Genomic DNA, 20,499 nt, shown 5'->3' on the forward strand with positions numbered 1-20,499 from the left:
TTTTTTGTTTCTGCAACATGTCATATGGTTATATACTTTAATTTATTTTGTGATATGTCCAACTTGATATTTACAAATTATATCTCATGTATTACATTATTCTGCCAATAAATCAACTTGAAGCAGTAGTAATAAATACAGTGATCAGTGCCCAAACGAGTACTGAGCAATGAAACACAGTTTTCCTTAATGTCATTCAAGCATTAAACACTTCTTCATATGATGATGTGATGATATTCACACTGAAATTCAAAAGCTGCAGATGGGTGTGACTGACAATAAAAGTAAAAGTATTCATACTGAGTAAGAGTTCTTTTCAGAGTGTCAGAGTATGAGGTTTTAATGCTGATGCTCACCAGCTGGATGTTACGTTTAAGCACAATTTGATACCTTTTGACGGTGTGATCAGCGGAGAACACAGGGTTCCTACTGAAGAGTCAGGCAAGCATCTACTTGAACTCGAGGAAAAAAAGATAATAATACACTCAATACTTGGAATTAAACTCCTTCAAAGTTACAGGTCAGTATAATGGTAACTTTCATATTAAACTCCTTCAGAGTTTTCACTACATACATTATAAGAGCATCCACACACGTGAGAAGCCAAATTCTTGCAAAATATGTGGGAGAGATGTCAGATCTAGCAGTAACTTGAGAGGCCACATAAGAACAATCACAGGTTAAAATCTGTATACTCTAAACATATGGAGGAGGTTAATTTATGTCACAAAAAAGATGAATAAATTCGCAGTTTTGCGAGAGGTGTGTATTTTCATACATTACTGTATGCTGGAGTGACAGCATTTCGCAGAACAGTCTTTTGTATCATGTATAGTTTTGTTTCACTGTCAGTGCACAGTGCTGTCAGGTACTGAATACATCTGAATAATCCCACCTCTACTTCTTTTAAGCAAAAGCATTATCTGCAAAGAAACAAAAAAAATATCTACTTTTAATCATAAGTAGTTGATAAGAAAAGAGAAAAAGCGAGGTAGATGTCCATCCTTGCTGACGATATAAATACACAAGTTTCGAATAAAACGTCATCACCTGAAAGCGGAACGAATAGCTCCGTAACTTCCACTGTCGGAACTTAACAGTGTGACATCCGGCGGAAGTGAACACTACAAACGCTAGTAGCGCTAGCTGCATGAATGCATTGAATTAATGAAAGCAAGATATTGTGTCCTCAACACCGCTAATTATTTGTAAGCAGTCAATAATGTCTTCAGCTCAGAATTTGAGAGAGTTTGTCAGTGAGCGACTAACAGCTGCTGCTGAAGAAATTTTCGAGGTTTTTATAAAAACTATCGTCGAGTACGAAGAAGAGATCGATCGTCAGCGCAGACTGCTGGATATCTGCTGGAAACCCGAAATAAAGTTACACAGGATAGGTGTGTAGTATTCATTTATTGATTTAATAACACAGAAAACAGTAACCGTTTTTACATGATCGCAACTGTTTGAAAACAACCCCGATTTCAAAAAGTTGTGACCATCTGTACAGCATACATAAAACTGACTGCGCGTGACCCCAAGATCGAAAAGTGTCTGACGGTATTTGTCTGTCGGCTCATCTGCAAAGGAATGACACTCGTTCAGTGGCATTTGCCGGCAGGGGCACCGCCAGGGAATTTCGGCTCTTTGAAAAGATATCATATTGGCCCCACCACCACCACAAGCCGCGCCAACCGTGTGCTGTTGTTGTAACCAAACCTGCAGAACCCAGTGGAGCCATTCAAAGCTTTGCATAACTCGATCTTTGCCAGCTTGTAACTCTCTTGTAGTCCAATATTTACTCTACAATATTTACTGAGAGTGAGCAGTGAAAATGTAATATTGTGCAGACGTGATGCATGAAAAATTCCGCATACAGTGGAATTAAGTATTCGATGCAAGGCTGGTCTGATACCCGCAATAAAAAATGTGCAAAAACCATCGTTTACACTTAAAATGTAACACTGACAGTAACATTTTTGAAAGAAGAAAAAATCTCTGTAAATGAATGAATAACATAAAAGAAATATAACTTAAATTATGTAAATGATCATTTCAGTCTGTATCGAGGTATTATTAAAGTTTTGTTTTAAAATTGGCTGTCATACAGACTCATTACATTGAAAAATAATTAAATTGCTTTAATTCTTGTCACTTTGAAGAATCAATTTTTTCTTTTTTCATAATAATAAAAAAGTCCCCCTGCAATTATGCAAGCTTACATGCCTTTCAACACAATGCAACTAGTTAGAGTTACTAGTAACTGCTCTCAAAAAGTTCTTTGTTACTTTTTTGCTTCAGCACTCTTATTAATGTACACATTATTTCAGTGTTCCTGTGGCACGATGTGAGACAGAACAACTCAAATTTCATTTTATCATTATAGCCATTATCACTATGATGAAAAGTAAGTCATGGACCAATAAAACACAATAATTATGTTTTAAAACATTTGATACTTATGGCACATTAATTGTAGCCTCATTGGGGCTTCAAATCATGCCTCAGTATTAGTAAAAACTGCATAGTTTACCAAGTCAGACTAAGTTTTAGCTAAATGATTCAACTGATTTTATACACTGGTAAATCACCAACATGTATAATATACATTTTCAGACCATATTAAATTTGCTTTGACCTAAGTTATTATACCTGTTACCTATATATCACAGCTAGATGCTTCCTAAATTTGTGGTCAAATGACAAAAAATGCACACAGTTGCAAGAGCTGGGTCAACTTACCTATTTAATTATATTACCCCACTCTCTCTTTTCTATGAAATTCACAGCATGTACTGTATTATCAACATTCCTTTTATCTATCAGCAGACAGTATCAGCATTGATTAGTTGTTTGGTGTATTTTGTGTCTAAACAGGCTATTGCAGTTCAGTATGAAATTATGCCACAGCGTCATGCACAGTGACACTTCACACAACCTCATAAGCGCCCCAGTCGCACACCGCAGTACAGTATCTAACACTCTCCATGAGGAGATGGAGGCTGGGAAGAAATAAAGCCTAGTGTGCCGAGAAAGCACAGTCGAAGGTTATACACCATAACAGTCCAGCAAAGAGCACAGTATGAAAACGTAGCTCTCCATGCACCGACAGAAAGGTGGGAGACGACCAAATCACCTTTTATCACAAAACACTCAGTACAGAATGAGTCACAGAAAAACTGAGACATCCCACAGATAAAAGATGACAAAAGAGCAGAAGACCAAGAAGCCACTGTCATTTCTTCATGTCAGATCCAGGGAGGGTGAAATTTTTACAGTCATGACAGAGCAGCACTCTCTGCACTGGTGTGATAAACAAATATTCAGCTTTGCAACATAGCAAGCTAGCATCATATAGCTAGTCATACTGAGCAAACCATTTTTGCTAACTGTCCAGAGGCACTAACATTCACTTTTGTATTAACTTACAGGGTGGCTCACCATCTAGGTGCGTTGCTAGGTGTCTGATGAAGTTTGATGTGGTTGATCCAGCATCCATTATCCCTGTAGACATTACATTGAGTGATTACTTTGTTTGAGCCTTGTATGACATTATGCTGAAGGTTGTGACAGATGCCACAACAGCTGCAGGTGAGCTTGCCACAGTGTTGTTGCTGCAGTAGTCTTCTGGTTGCATGTGGTAATTAAGGTCAGATGATAATAAACCTTAATCCTCTGAAGTTGTTTTTTCACATAACATAACAAGTAACAAGCCCTTTTAAATCTTTCTTCTATTTTTAACAGCATTGCTCAGTTTGAAAAGTAACTAGATAAACTACCAGTTACCAACTTTTTTGGACTTGAGGTTATATATTCTGATTATGGCATAATATTTATATCACAGTATAATTTGGAGTATGGACAGTAACTATGTATTGCTTTATATTCACTTTTATGAAAACTGCAAAACTGGAATAATAGAAAATACAAAATCTACACATACTCACGTGGACCAAAGTCAGCAGAGGTCCACCCCTAATACCTGTTGAGCTGAATCTGAGGACATGGGGCTAAAAAACCACACTTCCCAGAGTGCACCAGGAGCAGCAAAGAGGTGCCTGACTGATAATTGCTGATTTAGAGCACCTGGTAAGGACCGGGGGAAGGTCGGTCACTTTCAAACAACCTGCAGAGAAGGAAGAAGCAAGAAAGAACAAAGGGAAACCCAAGTCCACTCACAGATTCAGCCAAAAGACGCCAATGGTTGGTGAATGTTTGTTTGCTTTGTTAGTGTTCTGATTTTGTGTTCAATTAGTTTGAATTAAGGTATTTTGTTTTGAGTTTAAGTAAAGTGAAAATGAAGGATACATATATTCTGTTAAATGTTAAAATTCTGCTAAACTCTTCTAAAATGTTGACCATTCTTTATTCAATTTAAAAGGCTTGAGTGATGTAATTTAAAAGGATTGATATGTCAACTTTTTGGTTCTGTGTTTGATGTTAATTTTGTTTTCTGTCTTTAAAGGTTTACAACCTATTGAAATACCAATCAACTAAGGTGAAAATAAAAGTTTGAGTTGGATCTTAAATTGAGTTGTCCTCGCGTCCTTTTGGAGGGAAAAAGAGGTGGACTTGACAGTTGTAAACCACGCGGAGCAGCCTGGCCCTGAGGATAAACGGCTTCAGAACCAGAAATAAGCTGTGGACGCAGAGGAAGTCAAGATGGCGGAAGATGTCCTGGGGAAGTCGGTCAAGGAGCTCAAAAAAGAGAGGACCACTGCAAAAAGCAGCTTCACCAGGCAAGCCAACTTCATTTCAAGAGGAGCAAGCAGCATGCTTCAAGTGGAGTTAAAGGAGGAATTCACCAAACTTTCAGACTGTTTCAGAAAAATGCTCAATGCCAATGATGATTACAGGATTGGACTGGAGGCTGACATTAAGGCCGAGAATGAAGAGGCAGATCTTGATGAACAGCAAGAGGCCGACATTGACAGATCTGTGAAAGAAGGTGAAACAAAGTTTGCAGAAATAAGAGACATTGTTCAAACAAACCTGTGGTCAAGGTACGGGAAGAGTGAACTTGATGTGGCAATCCGGGAAGCAGAAAGGGCCACTGATAGAGCAGCTGGTGTAACTGTGGAAAGCAGCAAAGTGGAGAGCTATGAAGTTCACCTCACTCTCTTGGACAAAAGAGTAAAAGAGGCCATCTCAGCAATGTCAACATGGGAGAGATGGATCCCTGTGGAATTAAAGGATGAATTGGATGGAAGAGTCAAGGACGTGAGAGCATCCTATTACAGCCTTGAATTAAGGAAAGCTGACTTTGCCACTGCTCGGACGAGGGAGGAGAAAGGCACAGGAGTGAAACCACAACCCCAACTGGCAATGCCCACACCAATAGTGAGAATCAAGCCAACCACTCTACCCATCTTCAGTGGAAGCAAGAGAGAATATCACAGATGGAGGAAAGACTGGGAAAGCCTGCAAAAGCAGGGAGAGCCATCCGGTTCAATAGAAGTGAAGAAGATTCAACTCTTGGAGAGTGTGGATGACAAAATCTCAAAAGATCTCAGACTTTCCACCTATACCACTGCCAATGACATGTTCAGAGTTCTGGAGAACAGATATGGCAACAAGTCAACCATCACTGTGGAAATCCTTGAAGAGCTGGAGAAGATGCCACATGTGAAGGGGAACCAGCCAAGAAAGGTCATCGACCTCATACAGGCAGTGGAGAAGGCCCTAGCAGATCTCACAGAGTTAGGAAACTCTGGAGCCATAAAGAACCCACTGGTGGTCAGATCCATTGAAAGTAAGTTGCCTGACTTTATTAAGAGAGACTGGCTGATGTTCATGGTTGAACCTAGAAACAACGTCACAGCAGACAACCATTTTGACATGCTCTTGAAGTTCCTGAAAAGTCAAGAAGAAATACAAGAGAGACTCGAACAGCTCAGGACTGTGGAGAAGACAGAGAGAACAGATCGCTTCGACAAGAAGTATGAGAGAAAGATTGCCTCAACAAAAACCACAAAAAAAGAAAAGCTCGATGAGGTATGTGGCGTCTGTGGTGAGAGCGGGCACAACAACAAAATCTTCTTCTGTAGAAAGTTCAAAAGACTTAAGCTACCTGAAAAGAAAGCTGTGTTGGGAAAGCTGGGAGCATGCAGGAAATGTCTTGGATGCCATGATGAAGATGGATACTGCAGAGACACTTTCCTATGCAGAAACAAAGACTGTAAAAGGGGAAGCAGTGCCCCAGACCACCATTTCTTCCTCTGCCCAAAGGGAGAAGTCAGAAGAGGTGAAGAGGAAAGGAGTGGAAAATACAGCAAAGGTGAAAGCACACTGACGGAGGAACAAGAGCAGATCTTGTCTGAACTTCCCCCAGAAATGGCAGATCGGTGCAGAAAAGCTTTCACCAACACCAACAAAACCACAGTGAAACTCGATGCTTCAGGCCAGTCGGAGCTACTGCAGAGAAATGGGCTCGCTGAACTTCCTGTTGTTATGATGTTGATGCAAGTCACCGCAAACGCAGGACAGAAAATTGGGACTTTAATTGACCTTGCTTCAGATACAAACTACATCACCCATAAGGCTGCTGAAAGGCTGAGGTTAAGAAATGAGAAGATAACCTTAGTTGTGCATGGAGTTGGTGGAATGACCATGAAGGTGAAGACACGAAGGTATCTCCTCAAAGTCAGAGTCAAGACTCCTAAAGGTACAGAGAGAGCTCATGAAATGGTCTGCTACGGCTTGGATGAAATTGCCAGAGTGCATCAAGTAATTGAACCTGAGCAGTTGAAAAAATTCTTCCCAGAAGTCAAAATTGAAGAATTGGAAAGGCCAGAAGAGGTTGAACTCCTCATTAGCCACCGAGAGGGAAGACTCGCTCCCCAGAGGGTGAAAATCATCGGAGACCTCGTCTTGTGGGAAGGTCCATTGGGGAAAACAGTGGGTGGAGCACATCCCGACTTGTTTGAAGAAGTGGAGGTGGCAGCATATGAGTCGAAGACACACTTTGCTCGCTCCATGAGGACAGCAGCTGTCAAATATCAAGAAATCAGAAGTCAATCAAGTGACATAGCCCAGCTACAGCAAGAGGACATGGCTCAGACCAAATTCACAGCTGCCAGTAACCATAACTTCCTTGAGTGGTGGCACTGGGACAGCATCGGAGCTGCTTGTGAGCCAAGATGTGGAGGATGCCGATGTGGAAACTGCCCACCAGGAGGAAAAGAAATGACCCTGGCAGAGGAGAGGGAGCTTGATATAATTAAAGGAGGCCTCACCTACAGAAAAGGGGACGCTCACACACCATCTCCACACTGGGATGCAAAGTATCCTTGGACGGTAGATCCAGCCTCTCTTCCAAACAACAAAGGTGCAGTCCAGGCCTGTTTCTTAAAGATGGAAAAGCAACTGAGCAGAGAGCCAGACTGGAAAGCCGCATATGCTACCCAGATCCATGAAATGGTGGAACGAGGTGCAGCCATACAACTCACCAAAGAAGTCAGGGACAAGTGGAATGGACCGGTGTGGTATGTAAGCCACCTGGTGGCACCAAACCCACATTCAGTGACAACACCAGTCCGCATTGTATGGAATAGTAGCCAAAAGTACAAAGGCGTGAGCATGAATGATCTTCTTCTGAAAGGCCCAGACGTCCTCAACCCCATCAGAGCTGTTTTGCTGAGGTTCAGAGAAGGGATGCATGCAGCTCTAGGAGACATCAAAAAGATGTACAACTCTGTATGGCTGGAGGAGCGCGAGATGCATCTTCACAGGTTCCTCTGGAGGGACAGCCCAGATGAAGAGATAAGTGAATATGCAATTACCAGAGTCAACATAGGGGACAAACCAGCTGGTTGCATCGCTCAGGTGGCCATGAGGGAAACAGCCAGCCTGCCCAACTTTGTTCACTTGGAGGATGAACGCAGAGTCATTGAAGAGGACAGTTATGTGGATGACCTTTTAACCTCCCACAATGACCCAAACAGGCTTGACAAAATCACAGCAAGTGTTGAAGAGATTTTGAAGGCTGGTGGTTTCTTCCTCAAACCATGGGTCCGGTCAGGCCAGAGTGGGAGGCAAGGGATGGAGACAGAGGCTCTAACAGAGAAGCAAGGTAGAACCTTGATTCTTCCAAATCAAATGAGGGATGAAGACAACAGAGCTTTGGGCATTGGCTACCAAATGGATGAAGACAAGCTCTACTTGTTAACCTCAGTTAACTTTTCCAAAAGAAAGAAGAAGATGAGGATGGGAAAAAATCTTCTCAAGGAGGAGGTGAGGCCTGAGACACCTAATCCACTGACTAGGAGGGCTCTTTTAAGTCAAGTGGCTGCATTGTACGACCCAATTGGCTTAGTTACACCTGCCAAACAGAAAGGAGCTATTCTTGTTAGAAGGGCATTCCAAGAGGGAAGGGGTGGCAAGCTAATCCAAGAAACCTGGGACCAACCTCTCTCAAACGGTCTCAGAGAAGAAGCCATACAGCTTTTTGAAGAATATGTGCAGCTTGGACAGGTGAAATTCCACAGGAACCTCACACCCGCTGGCTGGAAAGGAAAACCTTGGGGCATCACATTCTCAGATGGAAGTGACAAAACCTATGGAGCTGTGATGTACTTAAGATGGAGGACAAGTCAAGGCACTGAAGTTCGATTTGTGGAATCAAAAGCCAAGCTAACACCTCTGGATCAGAAGGGAGAAGCTGTAAAAGCTGAAATCTGTGGTGCTGTCTTCGCAGCCAGGATCAGGAAGTATGTAGAAAAGCATGCTCGAATGAAGATCGAGAGATGGTTCCATCTACTTGACAGTCAAACCGTCTTAGGAGCCATTCAAAGAGACAGTTATGGGTACAAAACCTTCTTTGCAAACAGAGTGGGTGAAATCCAGAAGGCTGGGCCAGTGCAAGACTGGTGGTGGGTCCGTGGAGATATGAACATAGCTGACATCATAACAAGAGGGGGCACTCCTGAAGATTTGAAGGAGAATTCCATATGGCAAAATGGACCAGAGTTCCTGAAGTGGCCTGTGGAGGAGTGGCCTATAAAATCAGCTGGTGAGGTTGCAGCTCATGCCAGGGAGAGTGTAAACAAGCTTCAGAGGAAGGCTTTCTCAGGTGCATTGACAAGAGCTCAAGCAGGAAGGAGTCAGCAGAAGGAAAACCTTCAAGCCACTCAAGAAAGTCAAAAGAGTGAAGCTCAAGAGGAAAAACCTGTGGTAAACCCAACTCCTCTTCTAAGAAGGAAGCCGACCGGCTGGGTTAAAAATCTTGTGGAGGTAAGAAGACTTAGCAGCCTGTCCAAACTGGTGAGAGTCGTCGCCTGGGTTTGCCTAGCTGCCAAGCAGTGGCTGAGGAGGAAGTGCCGGGCCCCAAAACAGTCAAAGTGGGAGGAAACATCACCCAAGCAAGCTGTGCTGACTGTAAACGAACTTGAAGAAGCACTCAAAGACCTCTTCCTCGCAGCTCAAGAAGGTATAGTTTTTCCCGACACGACGCTAAACAGACTAGCAGTATACAAGGATGTGAACTCTGGACTGCTAGTTTGTGGAGGCAGAATTCAAATGTTCAATGAAGATAAGACAGCAGTGCCAGTTTTACCTTTTGAAGCATGGGTGTCTACATTGCTGGCACAAGAATCCCACAAAGCAAACCACGAGGGAGTGGCAGGAACTCTTCTCCGGATGAGGAAGAAAGCCTGGGTGATAAAAGGCCGCAGACTTGCTAAGAAAACAGTTGACAGCTGTGTGGTCTGCAGAAAATATAAGGCAAAACAATGTCAACAAATCATGGCTGACCTGCCTCTGGAGCGAACTGGCCCAGCTGCACCTTTTGAATTCACCACCATGGACCTGTTCGGCCCTTATGAGGTTAAAGATGAGGTCAAGAAGAGAAGTAGACTCAAAGTATGGGGAATTGTCTTCTGCTGCATGGCTTCCCGAGCCATACACACTGAAGTGGTGAGTGACATGTCATCAGAAGGATTCCTGCTAGCCTATCAAAGATTCACTTCACTGAGAGGACACCCAAGGAAACTCTGGTCAGACCCAGGTACAAACTTTGTAGGGGCCAAACCTGCTCTGGAGCAGCTTCACAAGTTCCTTGACCGACTAAACAAGTCTGAACTTGAAGACACAGCTGCCAAACATGGAACAGAATGGTCATGGAAGATCCACCCTGCAGACTCCCCGCATAGGAATGGTGCAGCAGAGGCAGCTGTTAAAGTAGTGAAGCGGGCGCTAAGCAACCTTGGTGGAGATGGTGTTTTCTCATGGGGAGAATTCCAAACATTCCTCTTCATGGCAGCCAACCTTGCAAATGAGAGACCCATTGATGCAAGAACTCAAAGCAGGGAAGACTGTATAGAGTACATCACCCCGAATTCTCTGCTTTTAGGACGTGCAAGTCCAAAGGGGGACCCTGGAGATTTCCAGTTTGATGGCTACCCCTACAAAAGACTTCAAAGTATACAAGCGGAGGTAAACAAATTCTGGATGAAGTGGAGCCAATTAGCTGGACCGAATCTGTTCATAAGGAACAAATGGCACACCAAAAATCGAAACGTTGCTGCTGGAGATGTGGTCTGGTTGGCTGACCAAAACGCCTTGAGAGGACACTACAAGCTGGCTAGAGTGGTCAGTGTTAATGCTGACAGCAAAGGCATTGTGAGAGATGTGCTTGTGAAGACTTTTTCCAGCTATCCTGTTCCCATCACAAAGCCAAATAACAAAGAAGGGCCCATAAGGGAAAAAAGTGAAAGAACCAAGAGGCTTCAAACAAAAATCCCAGCCACAATTCTTCATAGAGATGTCAGACGCCTTGTCATTCTACTTCCCACAGAAGAACAACAGGAGGTGTAAAGGACTTGTGTGACCTCGCTGGGTTTGGAAAACCAGGAGGTCAAGTGGGAGGTGTTGAGCTGAATCTGAGGACATGGGGCTAAAAAACCACACTTCCCAGAGTGCACCAGGAGCAGCAAAGAGGTGCCTGACTGATAATTGCTGATTTAGAGCACCTGGTAAGGACCGGGGGAAGGTCGGTCACTTTCAAACAACCTGCAGAGAAGGAAGAAGCAAGAAAGAACAAAGGGAAACCCAAGTCCACTCACAGATTCAGCCAAAAGACGCCAATGGTTGGTGAATGTTTGTTTGCTTTGTTAGTGTTCTGATTTTGTGTTCAATTAGTTTGAATTAAGGTATTTTGTTTTGAGTTTAAGTAAAGTGAAAATGAAGGATACATATATTCTGTTAAATGTTAAAATTCTGCTAAACTCTTCTAAAATGTTGACCATTCTTTATTCAATTTAAAAGGCTTGAGTGATGTAATTTAAAAGGATTGATATGTCAACTTTTTGGTTCTGTGTTTGATGTTAATTTTGTTTTCTGTCTTTAAAGGTTTACAACCTATTGAAATACCAATCAACTAAGGTGAAAATAAAAGTTTGAGTTGGATCTTAAATTGAGTTGTCCTCGCGTCCTTTTGGAGGGAAAAAGAGGTGGACTTGACAATACCGATACCAGTTTGTTTTGCATGTCTGCATGTTTTCCTTTTCCATCACAGAATTATCATTTTTCTTTTTTCCTCTGTTCCTTCAGAGCTCCCACAGCAGTATGTCTATGATGAAGAGGAGAAGGATCTTGCTGACCAGCAGCTCTGCAACCAGGAGAGGAACTTCAGTGAGGACCAAGAAGACCCAGAGCCTCCACAGATAAAAGAGGAAGAGGCTCTGGGTCTCAGTGAGGACCAAGAAGACCCAGAGCCTCCACAGATAAAAGAGGAAGAAGAGGATTTCAGCATCAATAAGGAGGAAGAGCAGCTTTCACTGAAACAGGAGGAGACTGATACCTTTATGTTGAATCCTAGTTATGAGGAAAAAGACCACAGTGGACTAGAACCAAACAGTGACCACCACGTCCTCTTGAACAATTCTCATCTAGCTGAGAGTCAAGATCAGAAAGAAGACGAGCACGGAGGCTCAGAATCAACTAGAAACACAGAGGCAAAACCACAGAATCAATATTACAAAAGCCAAAGTCACAACTTGTCAGAGATTGACAATAATACTTACCCAAGCAAAAATTCTATGAAAAGATTTAATCAAGCATCAGCATTAGACGTTCATTTAAGAATTCACACAGATGAGAGCCCACACCTTTGCAAGACTTGCAAGACCTGCAGGAAAACATTCAGTAGCATTTCAGCATTGAACAGACACATGAAAATCCACACAGGTGAGAGGCCGTACATTTGCATGACATGTGGTAAAAGCTTCATTGAACTGTCAAAATTGAAAAACCACACGAGAATCCACACAGGTGAGAAGCCATACCTTTGCAACACCTGCGGGAAAAGTTTCAATAAAATCTCAAATTTTAAAGAACATATGAAAGCCCACCCAGGTGAGAAGCCATACAGTTGCAAAGTATGTGGAGAGGATTTCAGACTTAGCAGGGACTTGAAGGTCCACATGAGAACGCACAGAGGTGAGAAGCCATACCTTTGCAACACCTGTGGAAAAGGGTTCAGTCACACATCATCATTAAAAATTCATTTAAGAATCCACACAGATGAGAGGCCGCACCCTTGCAAGACCTGTGGGAAAACATTCAAGAACACCTCAGCATTGAACAGACACATGAGAATCCACACAGGTGAGAAGCCGCACATGTGCATGACCTGCGGGAAAAGATTCATCGAACTGTCAAAACTGAAAAGCCACATGGCAACCCACAAGCCGTACCTTTGCAACACATGTGGGATAAGCTTCTCTACAATATCCGCACTGAACTCTCATGTAAGAATTCAGACATACGGGAAGTCCTACACATGCACATCATGTGGGAAAGATTTCAGACTTTGCAGTGACTTGAAAGACCACATGAGAATGCACATAAGTGAGAAACCGCACTGTTGCAACACCTGCGGGAAAACATTCAATCACCTGTCAGCATTGAACAGACATATGAGAATCCACACAGGTGACAGACCGCACCTTTGTGTGACCTGCGGGAAAAGATTCATTGAGATGTCAAAATTGAAAAATCATATGAGAATCCACACAGGTGAGAAGCCATACCTTTGTAAATTATGTGGGAAAAGATTCTGTTGGATGTCAGCATTGAAAATTCATAAAAGAATTCACACAGGTGAAAAGCCCTATACATGCACAACATGTGGGAGAGCTTTCAGCCAGAGAAGCAGCTTGGCTTTCCACATTAGAAGTTCCCACACTGATGAGAGGCCGTACCTTTGCAAAGTATGCGGGAAACGATTCTGTTTTCTATCAATATTGAACACCCATAAAAAAATTCACTCAGATGAAAAGCCCCATGCTTGCACAATATGTGGGAGAGCTTTCAGACTTCGAGGTAACTTGAATGCCCACATTAAATGTACCCATGCCGGTGAGAAGCTGTAACTTTGCAACACCTGTGGAAAAAGATACATTGATGTGTTTTATTTGGCAAAGCATTGATTGATTCCTTTTTAGTGGTTCATTGTCAAAACACACAAAATCTCTCAGAAGTGAGGAGCCACATTATTGCAGTACTTGTGGGAAAAAATGTTACTCAAGTCACATACTTGAAAAAACACCCGTGGATCAACAGAGATGAGAAACCATTAAGCTGAAACTCCTGTAGAGACGTGTTCACCTACTGAATAGATTTAACTTTTACCTACTGTAAACTGTAACTGAATGTACACAATTTCCCATTGAGAGGACGTCACCATACCGTAGTGTAAGGACATAATACATTTTCAATAACCCTACGTTTTTTTTCTCTTCCATATCACTGGATTACTCATATGTCTGTTAACAACTGTATTTCTTTGAAACAATCATCACCCACACCTTAAAAAAATCTTTGCTGCACAATGAGTTCACTGTTCCTACAGATGTTTGACTTGTTACATGAATATTCTTTTTTACTTATTTTATACACTATAAGTGAATTGTAAACTTTGATGTTGAAGCAGAGAAACCCTTAATGGTTAAATTATTTCATGTGTGTAGGATATTTTGACGAAACACACTCGAATATGTATATATGTATTAATACAAAATCGGAGAAAGAAGGAAGGTCAACCATATCTGAGGAAGACTAGATGACAAAGTGGATGTTTCAGTGAAAATGTAGCAGTTCACAAAATTAGAGGGAATTTAGTCAGAAAAGCCTAATACTGGTACTTAATTACACCCTCTCAGAAATCCCATTATGATGCTAACCCCCCGTGTTTTCTGGGATTGTCCTGTTAATAAGAACTTTTGGAGAGGGATACATGGTGCCTTACAGCACATTTTCAGATGTCATGTGCCAATGGAGAGTAAGAGCATGTTTCTTCTTGTATCTCAAAAATGGTTTCAGAGGTATAAATATCTGTTATTTTTCCTGCTAGACTTTGCAATGGACATTTACAAAATGGAGAATATAATGGCATATGTTAACCACAAAGTGTAGGTGAGACTTTTTTTGTTGAAGTAAAATAACATTCAAAAGACAGCCTTCTTTGGTGCAGGTTTCTTTATGACAAAAGAAATGATCACTGTGGTCTGCAGAGGACAGCACTAAATGAAATGATTACATGAGCTTTTAAAGGTTAGTGACAACACCCTAGCTTGTCCTCGTCGCCTCCCTTTTGTCTCCCTCTCACATTACTAATTCAGACTTCACTGCTCTAGTGGATTTTACTGATATACATGCTGGTTACGAGTTCGTTGTTTACACTATATATATTTCCATTACATTTCATAACAGCAAGTAAAACTGGGAAGGTAATAAATACAGTACATTGTAAAATCTATGATTTTGTTGAATGGTAAGGAAAAGCTCACTTTTTAATTGTACATAGTTTCACTGTTTTTATTTTTATTGTTTGTTATGAATTGAAAGATAAGGCATTTCAGACAAACATAAATGGACAATGCATATGCATACAATATGTGAAACTCACTATTTGTAAAAGTGTTTGTTGTTTGTCAATAAAAAAATATATGTGTATGTATTAAAAAAGAAAGCAGAAAAAACATCTCTGGTGTTGGTTCACTTATGTTCTCATCCTGTGACCTAGTCTTTACTGTTTTTAGTTTCAGCAACAAGTCAAGTCAAGTCTGTGTGTGTTTTGTAATTTGTTCAGCTTATATGTGATTTTTGGCAGACAGAGGAAAAGGGGCTTAAGATAAATGGAAAAAGAGTTATTGTCTTAAAGTTTTTAGATGTTTAGCTGGATGAAAAGTTGACATATAACATGATGAGAAACTGGTAAATAAGTGTGAGAAGGTCATAAATACACGGTGCTTCTCAGGCTGTTCTTGGGGAGCTAATAAGAGCATAATGTAAAGCTGTAAAGCTATAATAAGAACAATCTTTGACTATGGGTGTATGGCTCAGTGACAAAATCTACATTGGCCAAGCTGGATGTTGTTCAGGCCAGGGCTTTGGGGAAGAGTACTGGGGCATTTTTGGTCAACGTCAAGTTAGTTAGTGAGATAAGAATGATAGTGTACAAACTGCCAACACTTGGGTGTAGTGTGTGTTTTTATACGGTTCCAGCACACGAGCACACACAGGAGTGGAGGGAAATTAGGTGGCAGATAGGGCAGGTAAGATGAGGTAAACATAGAAATGGAAACTGTAAATCATATGGAGTTCAGAAATCTGTAAAACATGATTTGATGCATTGCCCCCTCTATTCTGGGGAAAGGAGGAATTTATTCACTCAGTTAGGACAACTTGGAATTGCTGGGCAAAGGTGTGTCCCAAAAAAAGAGAGCCATGGACTTTCTTAAAGCTGCAGGTCTTCATCAGAGGATATAAACCTCAGAGTTTGAATGCTGTGGCAACGCCCTGACATCAGGGGGCAGCAATTTACCAAACAGTGGATTTTCTGCCGAAGAAGAAGAAGAAGTCTCAAAAAAACACACACAAATGCAGTGATTTGCATGCATAAGAAGCAGTTCATGCAGGATCAACTGTCCAAAAAGATCCAAATATGAAAACTGCAAATACTTCTAAATAGATTTATTTGTGGTTTTCTATTACATTTAGTTAAAATAAAAAATACTACTAAGTGCATCAGAAATACACCTATGAATCTTCTATATCTGTAGTAGTATACGTACCACTTTTTAATATGTAGCTCAGTCTTTGGGAACCATTGGGTGGCTGGTTCAAGTCCAGCACAGACCACAGTATGGACAATGGACTGGAAAGGTGCCAGTATATCTCCTGGGCACTGCTGAGGTGGGGCTCAGCTGTCACAGCTACGTAGCCATCCCATCACTCCAACACCTCTCCCCACAATTGTATGTCTATAGGTAACGTGTGTAAACTGTACAATGAAGTGAAATGTCATTATTTTTGTTAGAAATAAATCACGAGATACATTTGAGAATCCTTCTGTATTAATACTGAGACCCATCTGATTACATTGAAAAACACAAGACAATGGTCTTCTGAAAAACGCACATTTATTACATTTGGCAAATGCTCTTATCCACACAATCTGTCATTAACATCACATCCTCAGTACTTCCACCACTGCACACTTAATGTGAAACACATTTATATGATATAGAAAACTTGCTAAAACATACTCTAATGTGTGAAAATAAAAAGACACTCCTGTTGGAAATCTTTTTACTAAATCTCTTCCACATTCTTAGGAATATATTAATGTAAACTTTCCTGTGTGTCACATTTTAAGTTTTTTTTTAACCTGTGAACAGTGACATTTAAATGGTAAGATTATAAATGCTGCGATGACTGATTTTCTGTTTTGGGTCTGTGTTTCTAATTCTTACTGAGCCTCCATGCTGTTCTTTAAAGTTCGGTTGGCATCAACCAGCAACTATTTTGATAATCAATCTTTTAAGTCATTTATCAAGCAAAAATGGCAAAACAAATGGCTTTTAGTCATGTGATCAGGCACATGAAATGAGGTAGTGTATAAAAATAGCAAAAAGAAGGCACATTCACATTTAACAGGACTTCTTATATGGTAATATAAAACACTGGTGCCAGTCACTTTTAAATGTAAAATCTGACTACTTGCTTGTATGCCTTGCCAAAGGAGGTACATCAAAGTATGTTTTCCCACAGTTGTGGGCTCTTCTCACATGGACCGACAAAGCACTATGCCATTTGACATTTCTTCCACATGATTTGCAAAGTTATAACTTCTGACCTGTGTGGACACGTCTAATGTGGACAGCCAAGTTACTAGTCTGTCTGAAAGTTTTCCCACATGTTGTGCAAGGGTAGGGCTTTTCACCCGTGTGAGTTCTTAAATGAATGTTCAATACTGATATTGCACAAAATCTTCTCCCACACGTGTTGCAAAGGTACGGCTTCTTACCTGTGTGTGTTCTCATGTGGGCTTTCAACAGACTGCTAAGTCTGAAATCTTTCCCACATGTTTTGCAAGCATAGGGCTTTTCACCTGTGTGGATTGTCATATGCCTTTTGAATGCTGAAGCATCAGCAAATCGTTTCCCGCAGGTCTTGCAAAGGTATGGCTTCTCACCTGTGTGCGTCCTCATGTGGATTGTCAATTTTGACATTTCAATGAATCTTTTCCCACAGGTCTTGCAAAGGTAAGGCCTCTCACCAGTGTGAGTTCTTAAATGAACATTTAATGCTGAGGTCTGTTTAAATCTTTTCCCACAGGTGTTGCAAGAAAGTGGCCTCTCACCCGTGTGGGTTCTCATGTGGCTTTTCACTTTTGACATGTCAGTGAATCTTTTCCCACAGGTCTTGCAAAGGTATGGCTTCTCACCAGTGTGGGTTCTTAAATGAATGTTTAAGGCTGAGGTCTGACTAAATCTTTTCCCACAGAAACAGCAAGAATGTGGTTTTTCACCGGTGTGGATGCTCTGGTGTCTGTTCATATTTGATTTATTCTTAAAATCTTTTCCACAGGTGTCACATTTGAAAGACGTTTTGCTTGTATGAGTAATACAGTGAATATTTGACATGGTAGAGTTAGATACATTGTGACTGTGCCTTCTTCTTTTGTGGTGTCGTTTCTGTTGTTTTGGCTCTGTGTTTCTAGTTGATCCTGAGTTTCCATGTTTGTCTTCAACTTCATCCTGACTCTCAGCTAGTTGTGAGTTGGTAGAGAAGATCTGGTGGTCACTGTTCGGTTCTGGTTCATTGTGGTCACTTTCTTTATACGTAGGAGTCAGCATAAAGGTATCATGGTCAGATTCATCTTTCAGCCAGCTGATACACATGCTACCAGGAAGCTGCGTCTCTGCAGCACTCTGACTTCTGTCAGCATTAAAATATAGAGTCTTATCTCCACTGTGATCACTTTCCTCATGAGTAGGAGCCAACGTGAATGTATCAGTCTCCTCCTGCTTCAGTAGACGCTGCTCTCCCTCCTGACTGCTGCACAGTTCTTCCTGTTCCTCTTTAATGTGTGGAGGCTCTGCGTCCTCTTCGTCCAGACTGGAGTTCCTCTTCTGGTTACAGAGCTGCTGGTCAGTGGGAATCTCCTTTTCCGTACAGACATATTGCTGTGGGAGCTCTGGATGAACACAGAACAAAAGGAATGTAATGCTACTATGATGGTAAAGAAGAATATGCAGACATCCGAGCAAATTGGAGCCGGAATATAATCAAAGAACTGTGGTAATATAGACATCGAATCGTATTATTAAAACAACAAATAAATGTGACTCACCTATCCTGTATAACCTTATTTGAGGTTTCCAGCAGATATCCAGCAGTCTGCGCTGACGATCGATCTCTTCTTCGTACTTGACGATAGTTTGTTTAAAAACTCTATAAATTTCTTCAGCAGCAGCTGTTAGTCGTTCGTTGACAAACTCTCTCAAACACTCAACTGAAGACATTGTTTAATTAATTACAAATTAAATTACTAACTGCACTACAACTACAATATCATCTCTCGGATCATTCATTCAGTGTATGCACGTTTAACGTTTATGTTGTTTACATCCGCTGGGTGTCACACTGTAAACTTCCCGAAGTAGAACTGTGGGCGTTTTCGTTCCGCGTTCAACTGGTGGCTTTTTATTCAAAACTGGCGTTTAATATCAGCAGCAATGATGCGCATCCACCTCGTTTCAGTACTGTTTTTACTGCTTTCAATTCTTTTTTTATTTTCTTCTTCTTCTATTCTTCTTCTTCTTCTTCTTCTTCTTCTTCTTATTATTATTATTATTATTATTATTATTATTATTATTATTAGTAGTAGTAGTAGTAGTATTACGGTTAATTTGCGGATACTGATTTTGCATAAAAACAAATGAGATACAGTAATCTTTAATCATCCTGAAGGAGTTTATTTTGCAGTAAGGACCAGCTCAGTGTACATTATCCCACTTATTGCACAGCTACTTGCTTAAAAAAATCAATGATTTGACACAAAATGTTAATTAAATTAAAACAATTTTAGAGACTTCAGAATGGTTTAATTGTTGCTCCCGAGTCTATGATCAGAACTGCTTATTTATTCTTTTAATCTGTGCAGATTTTGAGTTGTGCTTTGTCCACTTTGACTCCACCACCACATTTCAATAAACCAGCCTGAACTGAGAATTGACTTGTTGCCTGATTGATTTCAACTTCCTCAGACCCCCTGCTTGAGAGATCTTCCTTTCTGCAACAGGCTTCAAATGAATATGTGATAGAAAAATACAGTGTATCCTCAGTAAACCTTGTTTAGTCAGTATTATACCATGTGTGAGTGTCCTTATATGGCCTGTAATTTGGCTTTGCTGGAGGGGGGTGAAAAAATGTGTACATGACTTCTCACCTTGTTATATATGAGTGGGAGATTCCAAGGAATTGAGGCAGGGGGTGGATGATGAGATGTGACATTCAAAGGATATTTTTGCACTTTGAGCACCACAAGCCAAGTGCCATTTAGTTCCATTATAGTGGAGACACAACACATCTCTACAGCTGACAGCTCTAAAACTCTATTAGTCACATAAATAAAAATCTAGATGCCACAGTATAAAATGTTTTTAGGGATGAACTGTCCCTCTAAGCCAAGGAAATGTCATAATAAAGATGAATGACAGTTGAGTGAAATCATGTACATTCTGCACATGTATATATAACTAACTGCCTGAGAGAAAGGGAAACTTGCTCAGTCTGTCTCCGTTGATGACTGTGATCACCCATTTCCAAGTATGATAAAACTCTGAGAAATCTGTGTTGAAATCACTTTGTTACCTCTTCCTGAATACTGAAAATAATCTCTGGACACCTGAATGTGTGACAGGTGTGTCAGAGGAATGAGAGAAACTCCTGCACACTGTCTCCATTTCTGTTGACATATTTATTAAATATTGACATTTCTGTCTAAATGATTTTCATCAGGTATGCTCTCCTCTCTTGCTGAAGAAATATTCAGTTTATATTTAAAAAAAAACACTCAGCATGGATTGCTGGATATTGTGATACAGGATATGTGTGTAAAACATAATCATTTAATAACATAAAACAGAGGAATAGCATTCTACCACTGCATATAAGATTGTTCAGTTGTAGGCAGCACCACTTAAGACACTGTAG

General features: G+C 40.9%; 1 protein-coding gene and 1 pseudogene across 1 annotated transcript; one reads left to right on the plus strand and one right to left on the minus strand.

Annotated features, from left to right (window-relative positions):
* Positions 1-1,143: 1,143 nt before the first annotated feature.
* On the plus strand, positions 1,144-13,620 carry LOC146320410 (uncharacterized; annotated as a pseudogene).
* Positions 13,621-17,120: 3,500 nt separating this feature from the next.
* On the minus strand, positions 17,121-18,806 carry LOC146320411 (uncharacterized). The gene is made up of 3 exons (XM_084728651.1): positions 18,635-18,806; positions 17,558-18,478; positions 17,121-17,473 (listed from the first exon to the last, which is right to left on the minus strand). Exons 1-3 carry the CDS (start codon positions 18,804-18,806, stop codon positions 17,121-17,123), a joined length of 1,446 nt encoding a protein of 481 aa, XP_084584777.1.
* Positions 18,807-20,499: the final 1,693 nt, after the last annotated feature.

This window comes from Lutjanus erythropterus, chromosome 10, assembly GCF_056507025.1.
Source record: "Lutjanus erythropterus isolate fLutEry1 chromosome 10, fLutEry1.hap2, whole genome shotgun sequence".
NCBI classification, from domain to species: Eukaryota; Metazoa; Chordata; class Actinopteri; order Lutjaniformes; family Lutjanidae; genus Lutjanus; species Lutjanus erythropterus.